The sequence below is a fragment of the Maylandia zebra genome, linkage group LG11 (genome assembly GCF_041146795.1).
Source record: "Maylandia zebra isolate NMK-2024a linkage group LG11, Mzebra_GT3a, whole genome shotgun sequence".
Classification (NCBI taxonomy): Eukaryota; Metazoa; Chordata; class Actinopteri; order Cichliformes; family Cichlidae; genus Maylandia; species Maylandia zebra.
Genome location: NC_135177.1, coordinates 30,082,705 through 30,102,049, shown reverse-complemented (window position 1 = coordinate 30,102,049; position 19,345 = coordinate 30,082,705). Strand labels below are relative to the sequence as shown.

Genomic DNA, 19,345 nt, shown 5'->3' with positions numbered 1-19,345 from the left:
TTCATTACATCTATAAGACTATTGTCATTCAGTGTTATCTTTCCCCCCCTAAAAGTTTCCTAAAAAGCCTCCAATTAATCCAAAACGCTGCAGGGAGAGTGTGACCAGGTGCAAGAAAGAGAGGTCATATTTCTTAAATACTGGCTTCTCGTCATTGGCTCCCTGCTAATTCCAGAATATATGCTAAGTTTAAAATAGTTCTCCTGACATATAAAGTGTGGTCTCAACTTTTAAGACTTAAAACTTTCCTTTTGATAAAGTTTATAGTTAGGGCTCAATCGGGTGAGCGGAATCATACCTTACTTATGCGGGACTTCACGTGATACACCATGCAATTATTCATCTCTTACCTCTTTTCACCCCACTGCAGCATGACATTAAATGTTCTTCTTCTCCCATAGCGTCGACGGTTAAAGAGTCAATAATTGACATTTATGGCCACTAGGGGGAGGAACAATTCCACAAGAATCTGACAAAATGCTCTAATATATAATGCCCTTATTAAGGGCTAATGCCTGCAGTCTAACCCAGATTTCCAGCAGACTCAATAAAATTAGCATTCAGCTGTAGTCTCAAAACATTACCACTCACAATCATGTCTGGATCTCCAAAGAAGGAAAAAAGTGACACATTTTCTGATGATTTATGCTAGAATCTTGGGAGATCTGCATCTCATTTCACAAACTGTGTGTCACATAATTACAAGATAACATCTCAAAATATAATTAGTCAGTATTCTTGCATAATGATATTGTGGTTATCTGACTTCCTGTTGTTTGTTTCTTCACTTTGGACACAAATTGATGTGACTAATTCATCAGTGGCAATTTGAATGTCAATTACAAATTGCAAAGTCCGTCTATGTGCTCACTAGCTAATTTGGTGTTTAATAAATATTTTTCTCTGAGCTTTTGTTTTGGCAAAGAGCTCAAGAGTAGTGATGTTGAGCCATATAGTAATATGTGTATCAAAACGAATGCTGTAAGAGACTAAAGCGCCACAAAGCTGGAATATGATTGTAAATGTAACTTTAGCGACCAAATATTGAGGTAAGCTAGTAGTTTTAGCATGTTATAAGTGCTTGAGGTCATGAGATCACCATCCAAAAATTAAGCAATGTTCATGGAATTTGTAATTACTAAAAATAAACATGTTTGTTTATTAGTTTATTTATAAGGAACCCCATTAGCTTCCACAACAGTGGTTGCTAGTCTTCTCGGGGCCCAAACCATCAAATACAATCAAATAAAATATTACACAAAAAGTGGATGCTAAATATCTGCAATAAACAATAATAAACTGTTAAATAAGAAAACAATCCAAGGGTCATACTGTATAAACCAGTTTTTCCACTCACAGGTTAGCTCTTTGACCCTAGAGTGTCCTAGTTCATGTTGCATATTTATTAGCAAAGCCTATACATTTAATTATTCTATGAGATCTTTAAATGTTACAGGGGAGCAGCAAGAACAACTTTGTATTCACTGCTGGGCACTTGAGTGTCACTGGACACAGTAAAAACCATTAATGTGAGATAAAGTGAATGAGTGAACAAATTATAGGGGATTCAATATGCCTCTACCCTATTTTATAGTGTATTTTAAACAGATTTGTAATAAATCTAGAAAGTTGCTTATTCCAGAGATTTCTATTTCCTCCCGCATAGTTTTCATAACCCACATGCATGACACTATAAGAACTTAAGCTTCCACATATCCTGACCCTTCTACCAACCCACTGTATGTACTGTAGGTTAACTACTGTAGAAATCTGCAAAACAGACAAATTCCTGATGGCTTGGACGTGAGCAATAAAAACTGATTATGCACATAGAGCTGAGGCTGGGCCATGACTAATATATTTGCTGTGTGATATGTCTGAAAAGGGTAATCTGCAGAGTCTAGCTCCCAATAACTTGACCCCGGGGCAATAAATTCCATAAAATCCATATTGTATGGCATAATGACACACACCGTGGTCTTGCATGTATTCCAAGGTCTAATTAATCCAGCAGGTAGTCACTTAATCTTCTTTAATTTCAAAATTCAAGAATAATTTAAATCAATAATGTGCAATCACATTTAACAAAGGGAAATGTTGACCAAAAGAATCAGTGAGCCAAAAGTTGTTTCTCATTTGAAATGGTCAATATAAAAAAGATTTCAAAAATATTAGACTTAATACAGCTATAGAAGAAAATCCAAAGCCTCTTTAATTTAAAGCTCTGGCTTTCACTTTTGAATCTAATAACAGGGAATAAAATCAAAGTATTCACATTATTGGCCAGATGCAAAGAGATTAAGAGGGGATAAACAGCATGGGATAATCTAGAGAATGGATTAAACCACATGTCGCTTCACAGCAACAAAGGGGCTGTACGTGGTCTGCAACTATATTTACAGTAGATGGATGATAGTGTCAAAGTTAAATCCACATGAAAGCCAAGGCCAAAAGTTTCCCAGTAGAACAAGATGAGATGAACGATAGTCATTCCACTTGTCAATTATTTTAATGTTCTGGCTGACTGGTGTACTTAATTACAGTGGTCTGTGGGGGGCACCTGCTTTTTGGGACATTGATTGATTTCCTCTCACGACTTCTGCTGGTTAAACACTGTTATCCTACTCTGTAATGTTACTTATGTGCTTTTTTGTTGTAGCAAGTGTCTTAGCCTCTGTATCTAAAACATGTTGTGTTAATATACACTCATTATATTTGGAGTATTGTTTCTTGGTTGGTTCTGGCCTTCTGATATCTATGTATCAGTTTAATATATTTGTTGAAAATAGAGGAGAGAAATGTTATGTTATATTACTTTCATGATTTAAATAGTTGTGTTACCAGTTGCCTTTTTAACAGTCTTACATTTGTTATTTCAAATGTAAATTTCCCAGCATTGCACATGAATTGAATAGCATTAAATCTGGCAGTTAGGTCAGCAATAGTTGTCTACTATACCTACCTTGTTTTGCCAGAATTTTCCAGATACAAAGTTACGAGCTCAGTTTGCCAGCTGAGAAGCCAAAACAGCTGTTAACAGATTATGAAAAGAAGAGCAAAGAAGGACGTGAATAGCTTGGTGTTAACTCGTCTGCCATGGATGAAGTGTTACATCCCTGCAAAATTATCGAGATAAATTTGATTAAAAACCTGTTAAAAAAACACATAACATTAAAATTTCAAGTTAGGACATGATTCTTCAAGGCTTCCTGCTCCTTGTGAGTCCCCTTGTGCTACCACAATCACATTAAACAGATCTGACCCACTGTTGCTAAGAAATTACCCCAATTAATACCAGTATAAAACAAAGTGGATGTGTGCTGAATCCAATAAATCTGTGCTGCTGAGCTCTCAGGGTGTGACAGCATGGTGTTTTGGTGTATGTAGAGATTTTCTAACAAAGACCTAGAAAGTGCTGGTGAATCACTGTTGGTGTTTGTGTGCAGTATTGCCTGTGACGTTTGGTATGTTCTTACTATTTTAATGAGCTTCTCTGCTATAGCAGATGTGTCTGGTGTTGCTTTCTCAGGAAGGATGGCATTCTGTATAATTAATTCACTACAGCTGAATTCACAGTGGGGGAAAAATGCTGATACGTTCACCTTTAAGGACAAACAGCTGCCAAAGGGGACATAAAGTGGAACAGTATGAGACTGTGGAAGAATCGTATGCTTACACCAGCAAAGTGGTGTAAAGTTGGAAGAGTAGAAATATGTTGATGCAGCTGCTGATGTGCTCTGTGGAAAGGCTAGCCTTCAATAAAACAGGGAATTCATACGCTTTGTGCCATTTGTCAGATCTGACATTTGACCAAGGTCTGTTCTGTCAAAAGACTTTTAAAAAGGGGTGAATTCTGAGACGAAAAGCAACACTAACAATAAGTAATCTCAGAACTCAGCTATCAGGCCATTGGAGCCATAATGATTGCTGTTTTAGATATAGACATCAATTCTATGCATCTGCAGGATGTACCAGAATGCACTGGAACATACAAAAAAGAATAATTATTTTAAATTTTGTCCTTCAATCTTTGTTTTGGTAAAAGAATCATCAACTGGCAGCGATTATACTCTTGTAGACCTTTGACATTCAGCATGCAATTTATTGAAGGAATCTGGAACAACATAAGTTAGAATTGCTGTGCTCTGCTTTTCATTTTATGAGTTTTTTGTTTGTTTGTTTTTTTCAAATTAAAAGCCAGGATATGTGGAAAACAATGTTATGCATATATATGACTATGCCGTAGACACTAGAAGTCCAGACGCTTTTCTTTTCAAGCTCCTTAGACTACGATGACCTGGACTGAGAACCTTCACAGACATACTGTAGACACTATTGACAGAACATGTATGCACTATATGGTGGGCTGGTTGCCAAAAGTGCTTAATGGGGTTGAAATCCAGTGACTTGACTCCAATACAGAGTACCAGCCCACAGCTTCTTTACATACTTTTTGCATCCTTTGGAGCTTTGTCATTGTCCTATTGGAAAACAAACCTGCTCCAATCAACTAGTATCCACACTGAAAAATAGTCAAACTTTCCTTATCATGATGCCTTTGATCATGCACAAATCTCTCACTTTGCCTTTATATTTCCCCACCAAAAGGAACTGGAAATGTAAAGGTATTTCCTGACAAATGGCATCTAGTCTTATAAATAAACCCGTTAACCCAAAATCTTATTTTCTTCTTGAATTTGCCTTGCCCAGTGTTTGCACATTTTTGCCCATCTTAACCATTCCCTCTATTGGCTAGGGCCAGACAGGTCTTTTTTTTTTTCTTTGCAACTCTGTCTACAAGGCCAGTTTCCCGGAGTCGACTGCTCACTGTTGATTTTGAGACTAATGCTTTGTAGAGGGTAATGAAGCTGCCAACAGAGGACCTGTGAGGCATCCGTTTTTCAAACTGATGTACTTCCTATTCCTCAGTCGTGTATCAGAGACTACCATAGAGCTCATTTATGCTGTTCAGATGAGGAGATAGTATCAAAGTCTTTCTAAAAGAATTTTAGAAAGGTGCAGACATCAACAGACACTTCCAGGCACCTTTTTTGGGAAGCAATTTTAACCTTTAATTTAAATAGGTCATGAATTCACTGGGACAGGAAATCTGCATTCACAGACTCACTAGCTTCATGGTCATATTTGGGGCTCTTTATGTGCTGCCACTTATGAAGTTTCTACACACTGATGCAAACGGGCACTACATAGACATCTTTCACTACCTCAAATGGCCACAGATGGCACCGTTGCTTGTTTTTTTTCCACATTAAAAAACGAATGTGGAAAAAACAGCGAGGAGTGTTTCAAACTGAAAAGTTAAACAGTGTTTTGTGCACATAAGTATTTGAACGTTATCTCAGTTTTGTTGGTTTCTTTACACCCAATTACAGTAACGCCACAAAATTACTGCTGTAATGATTTATAGATTTTAAAATCAGGATGACAGTAGAGTGAATAACATATTCCAACAGACATTGCATAGAAAATTGCACAAATTCAGAAAGTCACCACTTATGTTTCTTGAACTTGGTGGAAAAGAAGTTGAAAGAGGGAAGATGATTAACTGGGCACTCAGACCACTCCTGTAACAGGAGAAATGGAAGATCAAACCAGTGGCTAGCAGTGTGGACACTGAAGTCTAAACAGAAGTATTTTGGGGAATGGGAATGAAGTTGATCAATTCTTGATTTTTGTGTTTTTTAATGATAACTAACTCCAATAAATTTAACAATGCACGCTTTATAGATGTCTGTGATATTAACAATTCGGTCCTTAAAACATATTAATAAAGTCTACACAGATGACTCAGGGGTTAAGTCTTTGTTCTATGGTCCTGAATAAAATTAGATGTTTGACTAACGCTCTTTTAGTCAGGGCTCACTTTCTTTTTCACTGGCGTTCACATGGTAAGAATATAAGACCATTTATTTGCAGTGTTTACATGACTCTTGATAAAATGCGGTCCTACTACAGCCCAGTGCTGATTTAGTAAAAAAACAACAAAAAAACAAAAAACATGTGAAAAGCTAGAAACTGTTTACATCACATAATAATGTTCCAGCAAAGACATGACTGCCCCCAAGTGGCATGAGCACCATTTGAACACAGTGTAAAACCCTGACACAAAATGTAACTACTGCAATTAAAGCTTGATTTATAGTCCTGCACTGAATCTCTGCAGGACCATAATGGCCATTGCAGCTTTTGCATGTTTACTTTTGGAGTTTGGACAAATGCGTCTTCATTACTCTTCCATTAAGGATGACACTGAGCTCATCTTGTTGGACTTGCAGCAAATACATATAAAACACTCATCTTTACTGAAACAGAAAAGAGAAGTGTCTTCAAAAACACCTGCCTCTATACCAACACCAACGTCCTTCTAGAAAGTCCCAGCAGTGAGCAGACTCCTCCTGGAATTTACTTGTGCAATTATTTACAAGTATGTACAGAATTACTTCTTACATCTGATTAAACTTAATTTAAAAGCCTTGGTAGTTATACTTCTACCAATATTTCTGCTGCAGTGCTACCATATATTTCAATGTAGGCTTCTTTAGGTCGATAATATATCTGTCTGTATACAGACTTTCATGGTTTAAAAAAAAAACACTGGCTGAAAACTGGCAACTGTGTTAGCTTTTTTGAGAAAGCCAGATACAACACATTGTTTCAATGAAACAATATCATTGTGTGACTCACATATTTTACTATCAAATGGACCAATCTAGATACACTTCTGGGACGATACAGATGTAATGGTAAGGCATAGATTTCATCAAGTAGTACAAATCAAGCTTAAATTGATGTAGAAGAAGTTTCAGCTCCAACAGATATTCACATTCTTCCCCTCCACTGACAACAGTACAGTTTTATTTAAATTCAGGCAGCTGGTAGAAGGTTATCCGGTTTGTTGAATGAGCAATTGCAGTTCTCCTGGTTTGGTTATTCACACAACAATGGGACAGTTAAATTCCGCTGTCCAAACTGCATGCCCGCCATATCAAGTGTTTTACCCCAACATGGCCGTTGAGTTAGCAGCAAGTTGCGTCTCCCACTCATGTTCCACCACTTTGTAAAGCTCCATAGTGGCTCTAGCATCCTCCACAGAGGAGTGGCCTTTGTTCCCAGTCTGAGGACACAAGAGAGGACATGTTAAGCATTATGTTGGTCACATTTATATAATCATGATGACATTACATGATATTAACCTTTTAGTTGAAAAACTGGTTTTCTACCCAGGTTTCAGTTTAAATTTGTCATTGACAACAGCCCACTACATGAAAGAGGATTCCAGGGTAAAAAAAAAAAGAAGAAAATAATTCAAAACCAAAAATCTTCTATGGTAAATATTTGTGTTGAATTCGATATAATTCTGTGAGAAAAACACTGTTGTTAGTGATTCACATAAAAAAAAATTACTGGTGTCCTGGTGTGTAATTAATGTCAATTATTATAATTTCTAATAAACTAGCTCCACTAACTGTACATATCTTCCATTTTGTATTCAACCAAACAGAGAACTCTGTCTTACCTGAATGTCACGGTTGAAAATGGCCTTCGTGAGCGTCTTCAGTGAAGTGCACTTATTCCCTTCAATGCCGGCCATCTGGTTCAGGAGAGGAATTCGAGAAGTGTCCCTGGTCAGCTCGGGGGGATGACAGTAACCAATCACCTTGAAGTCATTGTGGATGGCATGGCCAACCACCACCTTACCCTTAATCAGCGACAGTATCTGTAGTACCAACGGATAAAAAAAAACATCTTATTTACTAAACTCATATGGTTTATACAGAGTAATGGACGCTGCAAAAATCAAATCCTACAATGGAATGAAATAATGTCTAAATTAAAGTTAATTTGGACATCTTAACCCAGTTGTGATTCTTTTTTCAAATTAAGACCATTAAAAGGAACCAGTAAATAAATTTAAACAGTAAAACATATATAAATTAACAGTTGGTTTACCTAAACAAATTAATTAATATTAGCACCGGTCTGCATGAAACTGTGAAGTTCCTTTCAAGGATACCTTACCTGACCATAAGTGTGCTCCCTTTTTAACAACAGCTTTTTATAAAACTAACAACAAATACATTTAACTACCATAAGTGTTAGGAAACTTAATTATCATTTCATTTTATTTTTGTATTTTTAATTTTCATTAGTGGGTCCATACTCCAAACGCATACATGTTAGGTCAATTGGAGATTGTATTTTGTGTGTAAATGGTTGTCAGGCTCTTTGTTGTTAGCCCTTTTAAAACCCTGTGATAACCCTGTGATAGCAGCTAGACAGCTACAACAGGCTCCAGACCAACTGTAACCCAGAACAGGATAAACGGACAAAAATGGATTAGGATGATAAATTATTCCTGCAGTTGTCTTTAATTGCTGTTATTTACTGTGTCTTTACACTAGCTGCAACTTGTATGGTACCTCACACATGTTGTGCGTTCATCCGGATTAAAATGTGTTTTATCTGACAATATATTTTAGTGCTGGTTAGCTGTCAAATTAATAACTATATTAACTATAACTATATAAATTATATATTAGCTATAATAACACTGGTACTTACATATCTTCCAGCATCTTTGCAGTTGTTGAGTTCTCCTTTACATTTAAATTCAATATTTTTGCCCAAATCTCTCTCTCTTAACTCCTCTGATGACAAGCATTTTACAATGTAAAAGAACATGCTAAATCGTTTAAAAAAAAGTACACTTTTCTCACCTCCATCCTGGCCTTGGTGAATGGCATGGCATTGACGAGGTCACGGCGTCGGATGCCGCTCCATCGAGTGCGATAGTCTGTGACTCGTGCAGAGGGCTTGATAAACTTATCGTAAATCACATCTCCTTCATAGGAAACTATACTGCAGCGTGCAAGCTCACTGAGGCTCTTTGGTCCCGTGCCAACCATCTCACAGTCAATAGCGACATACTTAGAAGGGTTCCCTGATGACATGGTGATGGGCTTACAGGTGCTTGATACTGAGGAACCAGGGCTGCTGGCTGATGATTTCAGGGGCTCCTTTGGTTTTTCACCACATGGAGGCATGGAACTACTGTGTGCACTGGCCAGATACGATAAACTTTTGCTTTGTGTGGAAGTGGAAGCTGGTGGGCATTTAATGGACGCACCATTCTGAAGTGGTGTTTGGCTCTGTCTGAAGTCTTGCCTATACTGGTTGTTCTTTTGTTTACCTTCCCTGTACCCCTTTGCTCCACGGTTGTGCCTCTTTCTACGCAGCCACTCTTTTTTCCTGTTTACCTTGCCTGCTAGAGCTTTTTTCGGTGCAGTTTCATCATGAGATAAATTAATCCAAATGTCTGACATGTTTACATCAAATTAAATAATTTCAAAACACACACGTTCCCACAAAACAATCTCATAGATCTGCTTATTTGTAATCCTTCAACAGGTCCTTGTTGGGTTTAGTCCAGTTTAGAAGTCTCATCCTGCAAGGCAAACACAATATTATCAAACTGTGCCTGGATTTGCAGAATTATAACCAATCAGACCGAGTGCCTGAAAATGCCTGCAAATTTTCAGATACTTTTCTAGGCAAAGAACACTTCAGGAAATCATTGTTACTGTTCTCTGTGGAACTGTCCAATAACTCTTCTTTCTGTGAGGTGAACACACTTCTCAGGCACAACCTTTTACAGATATATCTCAGTATTTTACTGTTATACAGTCGTTTGTTAGATTTGGAGTGTATATATCATTCACTAATATAATTTTCACTAATTTCTTGCACAATCTAAGTCTTATCTTTACTTTTTAACTCATTTCATTTCTTAAAATGCTCTGTTTTTAATCCCTGTAGTATATATAAAAATTTGTGCACTTTTTTTCACTCAAGTTGTAAAGTCATCACTATGAGCATGTAGCATTTTGGCTTCAACTATGTTGCTTATAACTGTAGACTGTACTATTTTTATTCTTTATCCTGTTGTTATAACACAATAATTTTGCTCGTAAAATTGAATAAAGTATCCATATATCTAATTATCTAACCAATTTGGGGACGTAACATCAATCTGGACTTGTCCGGGAAACTAGAAAACATTGAAGTTGCCAGATTGACAATGTAAACATTGGTACTGTTCCATCCTTTCACAATAGATGTTTTCTGTTTTAATTGTTTACTTTTTGCGACCTGATAGTTTGTGGTCGTGGATGGAAGGGTCAACACTTTTCCCAACTTAACATGGCAACCTGAGGGATTCTGGAAATATAAAATCTTAAAGCTAACTTTATACGGGATTTATAAGCAACTGGTAAATGAGCAGGCACAGTAACTGTCCCATCGTGTCGCAGATTCAAACTTTACAAACCGTATTGTTTATAAAGTTGGGGAAACCTGAAGGTAAGGAAACCTGATTTCCTTACCTGGATGACTGAGCAGGCATCAGGAAACCTCATCAGCTGCACTTGGTGGATGCCACTACTGCTAATACTGCTATATCTTCTAATACTAACATTAGCTAATAACTGCTAAGGTTAGCCCGCTAACGCTAACGTTGGACACCAAACACTGTTTATTGACAGTCTCTCTCAATGGACAGTTTCTCTTTCTGCTTGTGAACATTTGGTCGGTCGATAGCGATATATGCCCTCAAAGGAAATGTCTAAAATTAACTTTTAGAAACATAAAACCAGACCTGCTACACGTGAACCGAACGAATCCTCCTGCCCAGAACAGATGATCTACATCCGGGGCATGTTGCCTTTGGATACCCTTTGTTCATCTTGAAAATTCCAGATTGGTTTGAATACTTTTATCTCTGGTATCTCAAAGCCTCTCTATTATATTTCTTTGAAATCATAAAATATTTTAAAACTGACATGCACAATAACTTTGAGTAATATACTAAACTAAAACTCTTTAAACGTCTTTTGTAGTATCCTTTCCACTAATTCCTAAATAATGTACTATTTGCTCACAGTAGGGAGTGATTTATTATAAGTTATTAATAAAACCCCATATCAGATGCATATAAGGAACCAAGTAGAAGACTGTTTTCTAAAGTTTAAAATTAAGATTCTAATTTTAAAAAAAATTTGTGCACTTGTGTCTAAAATTACGGCGAGTACCTAAATGCATCACGATTCTATTGAAAAACGTGAAAGTTGTAGGTAGCGACGGAAACAAGCTAGTGGCTAAAAGCAATTATCAGTTCAGACATTTAAAGGAAATACTTTTAACGTTAAAATTGTATTTTATAGAGATGGTTGTAATAGTTTTGGTATTTCAGACACACTCGGTCTTAACTAGAAAAATAAAATAAAACGACGTTAACGAGCTAACTTGTTAGCATTACCTTCAGGATGTCGAGATGTTTACAACACGTTTCACAGCGGAGCAGCAGAGGGAACTAGCCAAGCAACTGGCCACCTTTCTGTCTCAGTACAGCCACCTCTCCGACTCCTACATAATTGTGCGTATCGATAGATATTTCTGAAGTATGCAGCTTGCCCAGTGGTTTTGTTTTTTGTTGCGTTTGGAATAAGTAAATAACCAGGTCTCTAAAACTAAATGTTATTGTGCACATTTATTTACTTGTTTTGTATATGTCAAAGCCAATAGTGCCAGCTAGTGACGAGTGATTGTTTACCTTTGCGAGACAAGTAGATCAGTGAAACTGGGGTTTGCAAGAATTTCTTTATGCAAAACTCTCTTAAGGCTCTATCACAGCATTTCATTCAGGTTGAGGTCTGGACTTTGACTGGACCATTGGAACACATTGATCCTTTTCTTTTTCTGCCATTCTATTGTAGATTTGCTGAGGGCTTGAGATCATCAGTCCCTCGCATAACCTAGTTTAACCCAGGCTTCAGCCGTCAGACAGATGATCTGATAGTTGGCTGTAGAATACTTTGGTATACAGAGTTCATATTCGATTAATGACTGCCCAGATCCTGTGACAGCAAAACAAGTCCAAATCATCATCCCTCCAGCACGGTGCTTAGTAGTTGGTATGATGTGTGTTGTGCTGATAATCTAATGTGGTGCTGTTCATTAGGGCCAGCTATCTCCACTTTGGTTTCATTCATATGTCCAAAGGACATTGAGGAATTTTGTAGAGATCAAATTCTGCAAAATTAAGTTGTTAATTTTCAAAACAAGTGAAAAAATTACTTGTTTTCAAACAAGTTAATACTTGTTCAGTCTTTTTCTTGTCATACTGACATGAGCTTTAACATTTAACATCTTAACTGAGACCCGTAGTCTCACTCTAAGATGTAGCTCTTGGGTTTTCTTGGGAGTTTCTCTAAGCACCGACCTCAAAGTGAATTTGCTGGAACGTCCACTCCTCGAAAGAATGTAGATTACACCTAAATGCTCCAGACGAGCAAATTGCCAAAACCTCTGCTTTATTAAGGGTGGTCATGCTTGCTGATGATCAGTTAATCAAGTGCATTTAATTAGCACTGAGTGGCTGTTGTGTACCCTTCTAATTTCTGTGGACGTAGTAAGGGTTTACTTAGTTTTTCACATGACTGTAAAGTATGGTATATGAATTGTAATCAAGCCTTATTTACACAGTGCAACAGCTGGATTCTTATCAGTTTGTTATCCCTTCTACAGGAATTTTTCACAGAAGATCTGTGGCACACATTACCCAGCAGCTGGCAGCCTGTGTTGCAGGACCTGTCATATCCACAGATTGCAGACCTATTGCTGGATGCCACTCATGAAGACAGGAGGTACTACTGGATTGTTATTAGGCCCTTTATATATCCTTAAAGCAAGGTTGCAAATATCCAAATCAAACTCAAAAAAACTAAAGAATCAAAAGCAAAGTTGATTTTAGCAAAGCTCAGAAGGTTTGGTTGCCTTGTTTTACAAAATTGAATTAATTCATACATTCATTTGTTTATTTAGGCAAAGTAAGCATAAATTAGACATCCTGTGCTCTTCATATAATATCATATCAATAAAAACATCCCCTTATTAGGTAATTAATTGCCTAAAAACTTTCTCATTACAGATATCCTTCAGTGTGGCCTCTGACTCTCTTGGCTTTCCGTGCCACAGCCCATGCCCTGGCATTTCCTAGGGAGAGCAGGAGTGAGGGATGCAGAGTAGGTGGGTCAGTGAAGCCAAAGGAGTTCCTGGAAAATCACAGTCAGAGCTCCCTCCTGGGTCACATTTTCAGGAAGCATGTTAAACCCAAGAAACAGCATGAGATTCGCAAGCTCGGCACAGTATGTATGCTTACAGGTGGCTGCTTTAGCACGTCTTGGCTTTTCTGCTTAGAAAGTTTTTAATATATATTTTTATATTTGCAGCTGGTTAAGCAACTTTGTGAGCAGACTGATTGCAACAGAGTGGTCGATGTGGGCTCTGGGCAGGTATCACTCATAGTCGCATGATTTTAACCCATAAGCACATCAATACATTTTTTAAGGTAGCACTTTAATGTTAATGGGAATGGAATTAGATTTCATGCTTCTGTAGTAAAAGTCTATAAAATCAATTTTCATGCAAATTTTTAAGAGTTGAAATCAAAAATAAAGCAGTAAATCTTGCCACAGTAAACCCTGAGTTCCATTTTTGCCTAACCAGGGTCACCTGACTCGTTTCCTGTCCTTTGGACTTGGACTTTCTGTGACTGCTATTGAAGCTGATCCAACCCTGGTTACTATGGCATCCAAGTTTGATGGACAGTTGGTGTGGGCCTTGGAGAAGGAGAAGCAGAAAAAGGTTAGTGATTTTCTAATATTATTGCACACCTATAAGTTTCTAAATAAAGTTTGGATCTCAGAGAACTCTAAATGTCCTGTAAGGTTAATAGAATACTTAAGTATTTTGTGTAATGCTCTACCATTGACTCTTCCTTATTAATTATTATTTACTATTTTCAAACATAGTTTTTCCATGTTTTTCCTCTTTATAAAAAGCTTGTTGTCAAGAAGAGCATTCTGGGTCCAAAAAGTCCAAACCTATAAATAAGAACTGAACTGTGTTGAGTTGACAAAGCACTGTGAGTTAAAGTCGGCATCCTCCGTGATGTCTGTTCAAAGGCAAGATTAAGCCTGACACTTCCATTTTTGCCACTTGGGGGCAGCAAATACAAAGTGTAAACACTGGCATATCACCCTTCTGGATAATTTGTTGACCCTCTTAGCAAACGGTGGGCTTTTCCACCTTTAGCAGACGCAGGGCAACATTGCCATTCACCTGGAATTTGTTTATTTCTACCTGATAAATGTAAGCACAGTTATTCACTCTTTAAAGTTGTAGTTTCCTCTCTATCAACTCTTGGAAAAATATGAGCTTCTTTACCTGTTAGATACCCTCTTCACTAGCTAGTCTCAAACAGTAGTGGTTTCTGGATGCTTTTTCACTGAAAAGTAAGACTGGATAAAAACACAGTTAATGATCAAGCTTTAAGTTTGAAATGTTGACCTCAGATTTGCGTAAACGCTCTTTAAAGCCTAGGGGAATAACATAGTGATGATTTAGTGATTTACCAATCAGTGACAGTTTTAATTATGATTATATTTAATGAATCCATTGTATAGACATTTTACCTCCTACTATAGTGCATATCAACAGAAATATTAATGAACATCTTTTGCTTCCTAGAACTGCTCCTCTCACATTCCAGCACAAAATTTTCCTCGCCACATCGCCGGTTGGGTAAACCCGAAGGCATCGTGGGAGGCTTTCATCGGACAGCTAAAAGCTGCAGATCATGTCAGTGAAGGTCCCCCAACTCCATCTGGACCCAGCAAAAAGAAACTGCGAGGCTCTGTGCAACAAGGAGGCCTCCATGTAGTTCAGACTTCTTATGCTCGTTCTGATTCTAACTCTCAAGAGTCTGAACTGTCAAAACAACAAAAGTCAAAAAAGATGTCCGGAGTGGAATTCGTTGACGAAAAATGCTGCTCATGCATCCACTCTGACAGTCACGAGGGGGTATACTCTGAGGAAGACAGCCTTCAAGGCTATCCAAACTTTGTCCTGACTGGTCTCCATGCCTGCGGTGACCTCAGTGCGACCCTCCTCCGCCATTTTGTCAAATGCCCGCATGTGCGCGGCATCACCTCAGTGGCATGCTGTTACATGAAAATCACAACCAAAGAAAACCCCACCCCTCCAGGACTGGTCATACCGCCTGCTCCACCAACACTGGATCAAGAGTCAGTTCAGTCAGAGTTTGGCTACCCGATGAGCTCCTGGGTGTCAGGGCTGTCGGGATATCAGTTGTCCTATAAGGCCCGAGAGGGGGCGTGTCATGCTGTTGAGGACTATGTGCGGCGACTCAGGGAAGAAAGCGAGTTGCTCAGGTCGCACTGTTACAGAGCGATGCTTGAGACCTTCATCAGAGACACAAGGCCAGATCTGCGCAGGGCAGGAATCCAGACCATCAAGAAATCCCACCTATTACCTTTTATAGAGTGAGTAAAAATTGCATCCATCAGGTATTTACACAGGTCTTTCATTTCAGCTGATATGGTTTGTCAGTTGTCTGAAAATGCAGCAATAATTGGTACAACAGGAGGAGGGTCACTAAATTCATAATAACAGTGCATGCCCATGTTATAGTATTGTTTGGCCTTTCAGTGCGTAAATGCTAAAATGTGGTCATTTTTGCCCAATGCTAGGTGGTTGCTAGGCAACATGATTATAATGTTTTACTATATGAAGTGTAAATCCACTTTTGTGGATATAAATAAGATGTTATAGTCATGAAATGTAAGTAATACATTGTGCTCATATTGGTTTGTAAAGGCAAAGTAAAATTTATTTATACTGCACATTTAAAACAACTGTTGACCAAGGTGCTGTACAATTAAGATAATCAAGAAAAATAAAAACATAGGAAGACATTATAAAAGTTAAGAAAAAGAAAAGTAAAGCCGTGAAGGCTAGAAAATTTTAGCCTGCTACTAGATGGTTGCCAGAGAACATGATGGCGACATATATATCTTGCATAGTTCAACTTTTGTGGATGTGAATTATATGTTATTGTGAAATTAAAGTGACATGAAGGTGTTATACAGGCCATGAATTGGTAATTTAGCCCTGTTTGCTCAGTAGTTGCTAGGCAACTGGATGATATCATAATATGTGATATAGATAAAAACCTCTTAAGAGGCACATGTGTTTGGTTGCTCTGCCCCTGGAGGAGTACTGGACAAAGACAGGCAGAGATTTGGTGTCATTTCTGCATGTATAATTTGCGTTCTGTAAGAATCATTTTAGTTTCTGACTTAAGTATCCTGTCCTGTTTTGTCTACATTTGTTATCCCTCCCAGATATGCTCGTTTGGGTCTGGCTCGGGTCGGACTGCCTCCTGAGTTGCCCCTGGACCTGGGGCGAGTGGAGGCCATGTTGAAGGAACAGGGCAGGGTGGTGGTGTACTTCAGCTTGTCCCTGCTGCTGGCCCCTGTGGTGGAGACAATGGTGCTGCTGGATAGGATGATCTACCTCCAAGAGAATGGTTGGACAGTTGATGCTGTCACATGACTTAAATATTATGATTGCGTGGTGTAGCCATTTATCTCAAACCTCTACTGTCTCTCTACAGGTGTGAACAGTCAGCTTGTTCCTCTCTTCAACCCAAACTTCTCTCCAAGAAACTTTGTGCTGGTGGCTCTGAAGCGTTTTGGACAATGACAACAAAAGGAGAATTCCCACTTAACCGCTCTTTGTTTTTAGGAATTTTAAATATTAAATATTAAGAAAGGTTTTAAGCTTTTAATCCATCTGAACATCATGATCCTGACACATACATGTACCACTGTTTATCACTTAAAGCCTCTATGACAGCTTAGAGACATGCATGTGTTAGGTATCAATTTTCTCTGTATAGACAGACATTGTGTTTGTGGTTTGTTTTTATTTATTTTATTTCTTGCGCCATTTTTAGTAAAGGAGAAAGGGAACATCATATTTTACTGTGTGTAAACAATATATCCATCCATCTTCTTGTGCTTATCTAATCCAGGGTCATGGGGAGGGATTAAGGATAGATGTGGGCATCGTCATCACCAAGAAATGTTAAATCCTAGAAATTGTGCCAATAAGCTGCTTTAGAGCAGGTTATGTTCAGGATAAAAGATCAACAAGTTGCAAAATCACCTCTTACCATCTCAAAAATAGAGTCACCATTCTTGGAAGATCACTTTGATCTTGGTGACCAAATAGTAACATGACCTAAACATTTTTACAACCATATAAAGCAGGGACACTAAACTGGTTTTACATTGTGGGCAACATACAGCCCACTTTGATCTGAATTAGGCCGAACCAAAGAAACTCTTCTTGCTTTAAGTATAAAGAAGTTAAACATAATGCATTTAATCCCTGCAAAAATTGTAATATTAAAAAAGAGCAATTTCAGCAGTATATCTCAGTTTTTCTACATGACAAAAGAAATGCGCCTATAAATCAAAAACAAATCTGTCACGTTTGTAAAGTCTTTAAAATTACAGAAAAAGTTGTAATAGCTCAATGCTAAGAAATGTTGGGTTTTTCTATAGTAGACAGTGAAAAAATAGAAATTTTTCTCATATTTATTATTTATTTATTATGTAATTACTTTGGTGTATTAGTAGGAATGGGAGAGGGCTTTATGAGTTATGTTGTAAAGCTTGTGAAAATACAGTAAAAACTTCAAAGTTTATGTCCTCCTTAATATTTCCAGTGGGCTTGATCAAGTCTTTACCAGGCCAATTCTGGCCACTGAACGTCTAAGAAATATAGATATTTTTTGGAACAGCTTTGTTGATTTTTTCCCTCCTGCAAGCAATTTTAAAACAATTTTGTTTTTCTGTAGAAGTTAATATACAAAAAAAAAATACCTGCAATACCTGTTCTTACTGTTCGTACTTAACTTTACATTAGATTTGCACTAAATTATAATTAAATTTATATTTATTAATTCTATATGTATTCTTTACTTTTGCTCAGTGCTGAAAGTTTGAAACTGTCTTACACAAATATAACCATTAATTTAATGGAATAAGCAGGTCTAATCTGTCAGATTCTCCCATGTCTTAATCGTAGCGCTGATACTCTACTCGCGCCCTTGGCGTTATCAGCACCTGCAAAGGGAGTTGTTGTCTTCAACTATTGAGGCTGAAATAAGTTCATGTAGTTCTAGACTGTTCAGTGGAAGTTTACATTACAATGCCACACCTGAGCATGAACACAAGCATTTAAGCAATTTGAATGAGAATAACAAATTTTCCATTACATTTCCAACCTTTTGATCAATCACACTAAATCATACAAAGGTAATTTCTAGTCTAACATCATACAATATCAACAACATTGCATACTCAGAGAAGTTTCGCGATGTGCATCATTCTACAGTATCAGATACAATTTTACACTTAATGTTCATCCCACTCTCACTATGACCCTTTGGTCATTTATAATCGTTCTTATAGTCTAAAATTTGTATGAAAAATAGCAGTAATGATCCAAAAATTCCAAAAATATCAGATTACACATGGAAATATGAAATAGCATTAGTTGTTCAGCTTTATCACTTTAGTTAAATTAAGTTGTTCATTTATGAGAAACTGTTGTTAAGATAAGGAAGCCATTTGGTCTGAGACATGTTTCTCAAACTTCATCATTAAATGCATCAGGCAATGTTTGTAATTTAGTGACTGTTTCTGTAAAAGAACCATTTTCAGCAGTATTGTTAGGGATGGAGTTACACATGCATCACCAAATATCACACACACTCCTTTGTGCTGCTTTATCAATCACATTTAGCTCTTTAAGAAGAAGTTCATTCTCTGGGTCCTCAAAGCATGTTCTAAGCCCAATAAAATTCCTTAATGAAGTGGAATGTCTCCAAAATCCTATTTTTAGGGTTTCAGGTAATGTGTCAGAATTTAGTAGAAATGTCAAAGGAACTTAGAACTGTTGCTGCTATATTTACTAGGGTAATGAGGATCGAATGCACTTAGGTGTCAGGAACTGGCTTACTAGAGAAGTGGTCTAGCTGCCATACAAAATGTGCGCATGTCAGAGAGGGGTCTCTCTCTTAATCGCCCCCTGATTGTCTTCAACTTACTCACAATGGCTTAACTGTGTGTGTGGAACAAAGCACGAAACATATGTGATGTTATCCTATATGTATGTAACTAAGTGACAAAAAAGTAATATTACTATTACTAAAGTGATCATTTCAGAAAATGAAGAAATTTCCACACTGGCCATTGAGTTGGCAGCAAGTTGCGTCTCCCACTCATGTTCTACCACTTTGTAAAGCTCCATAGCGGCTCTAGCATCCTCCACAGAGGAGTGGCCTTTGTTCCCAGTCTGAGGTCACAGGAGAGAACATGTTAAACATTACGTC

At 37.6% G+C, this 19,345-nt stretch overlaps 2 protein-coding genes across 3 annotated transcripts; one reads left to right on the top strand and one right to left on the bottom strand.

The window, feature by feature from the left end:
- Positions 1-5,406: 5,406 nt before the first annotated feature.
- On the bottom strand, positions 5,407-10,744 carry isg20l2 (interferon stimulated exonuclease gene 20-like 2). Of its 2 annotated transcripts, none has more exons than XM_004560105.3 (4): positions 10,676-10,744; positions 8,739-9,466; positions 7,538-7,738; positions 5,407-7,135 (listed from the first exon to the last, which is right to left on the bottom strand). In XM_004560105.3, the coding sequence occupies exons 2-4, from the start codon at positions 9,342-9,344 to the stop codon at positions 7,016-7,018; spliced, it is 927 nt and encodes a 308-aa protein (XP_004560162.1). In that variant the 5' UTR covers positions 9,345-9,466; positions 10,676-10,744; the 3' UTR covers positions 5,407-7,015. The 2 variants fall into 2 exon arrangements, with proteins under 2 accessions (XP_004560162.1, XP_004560161.1); XM_004560104.3 differs by having other exon boundaries at positions 10,404-10,730.
- Positions 10,745-11,126: 382 nt separating this feature from the next.
- On the top strand, positions 11,127-17,746 carry mettl25b (methyltransferase like 25B). Its single transcript, XM_004560103.3, has 8 exons — positions 11,127-11,452; positions 12,604-12,722; positions 13,007-13,223; positions 13,308-13,370; positions 13,585-13,722; positions 14,608-15,422; positions 16,284-16,468; positions 16,556-17,746. Exons 1-8 carry the CDS (start codon positions 11,351-11,353, stop codon positions 16,642-16,644), a joined length of 1,728 nt encoding a protein of 575 aa, XP_004560160.3. The 5' UTR covers positions 11,127-11,350; the 3' UTR covers positions 16,645-17,746.
- The last annotated feature ends 1,599 nt before the right edge of the window (positions 17,747-19,345 follow it).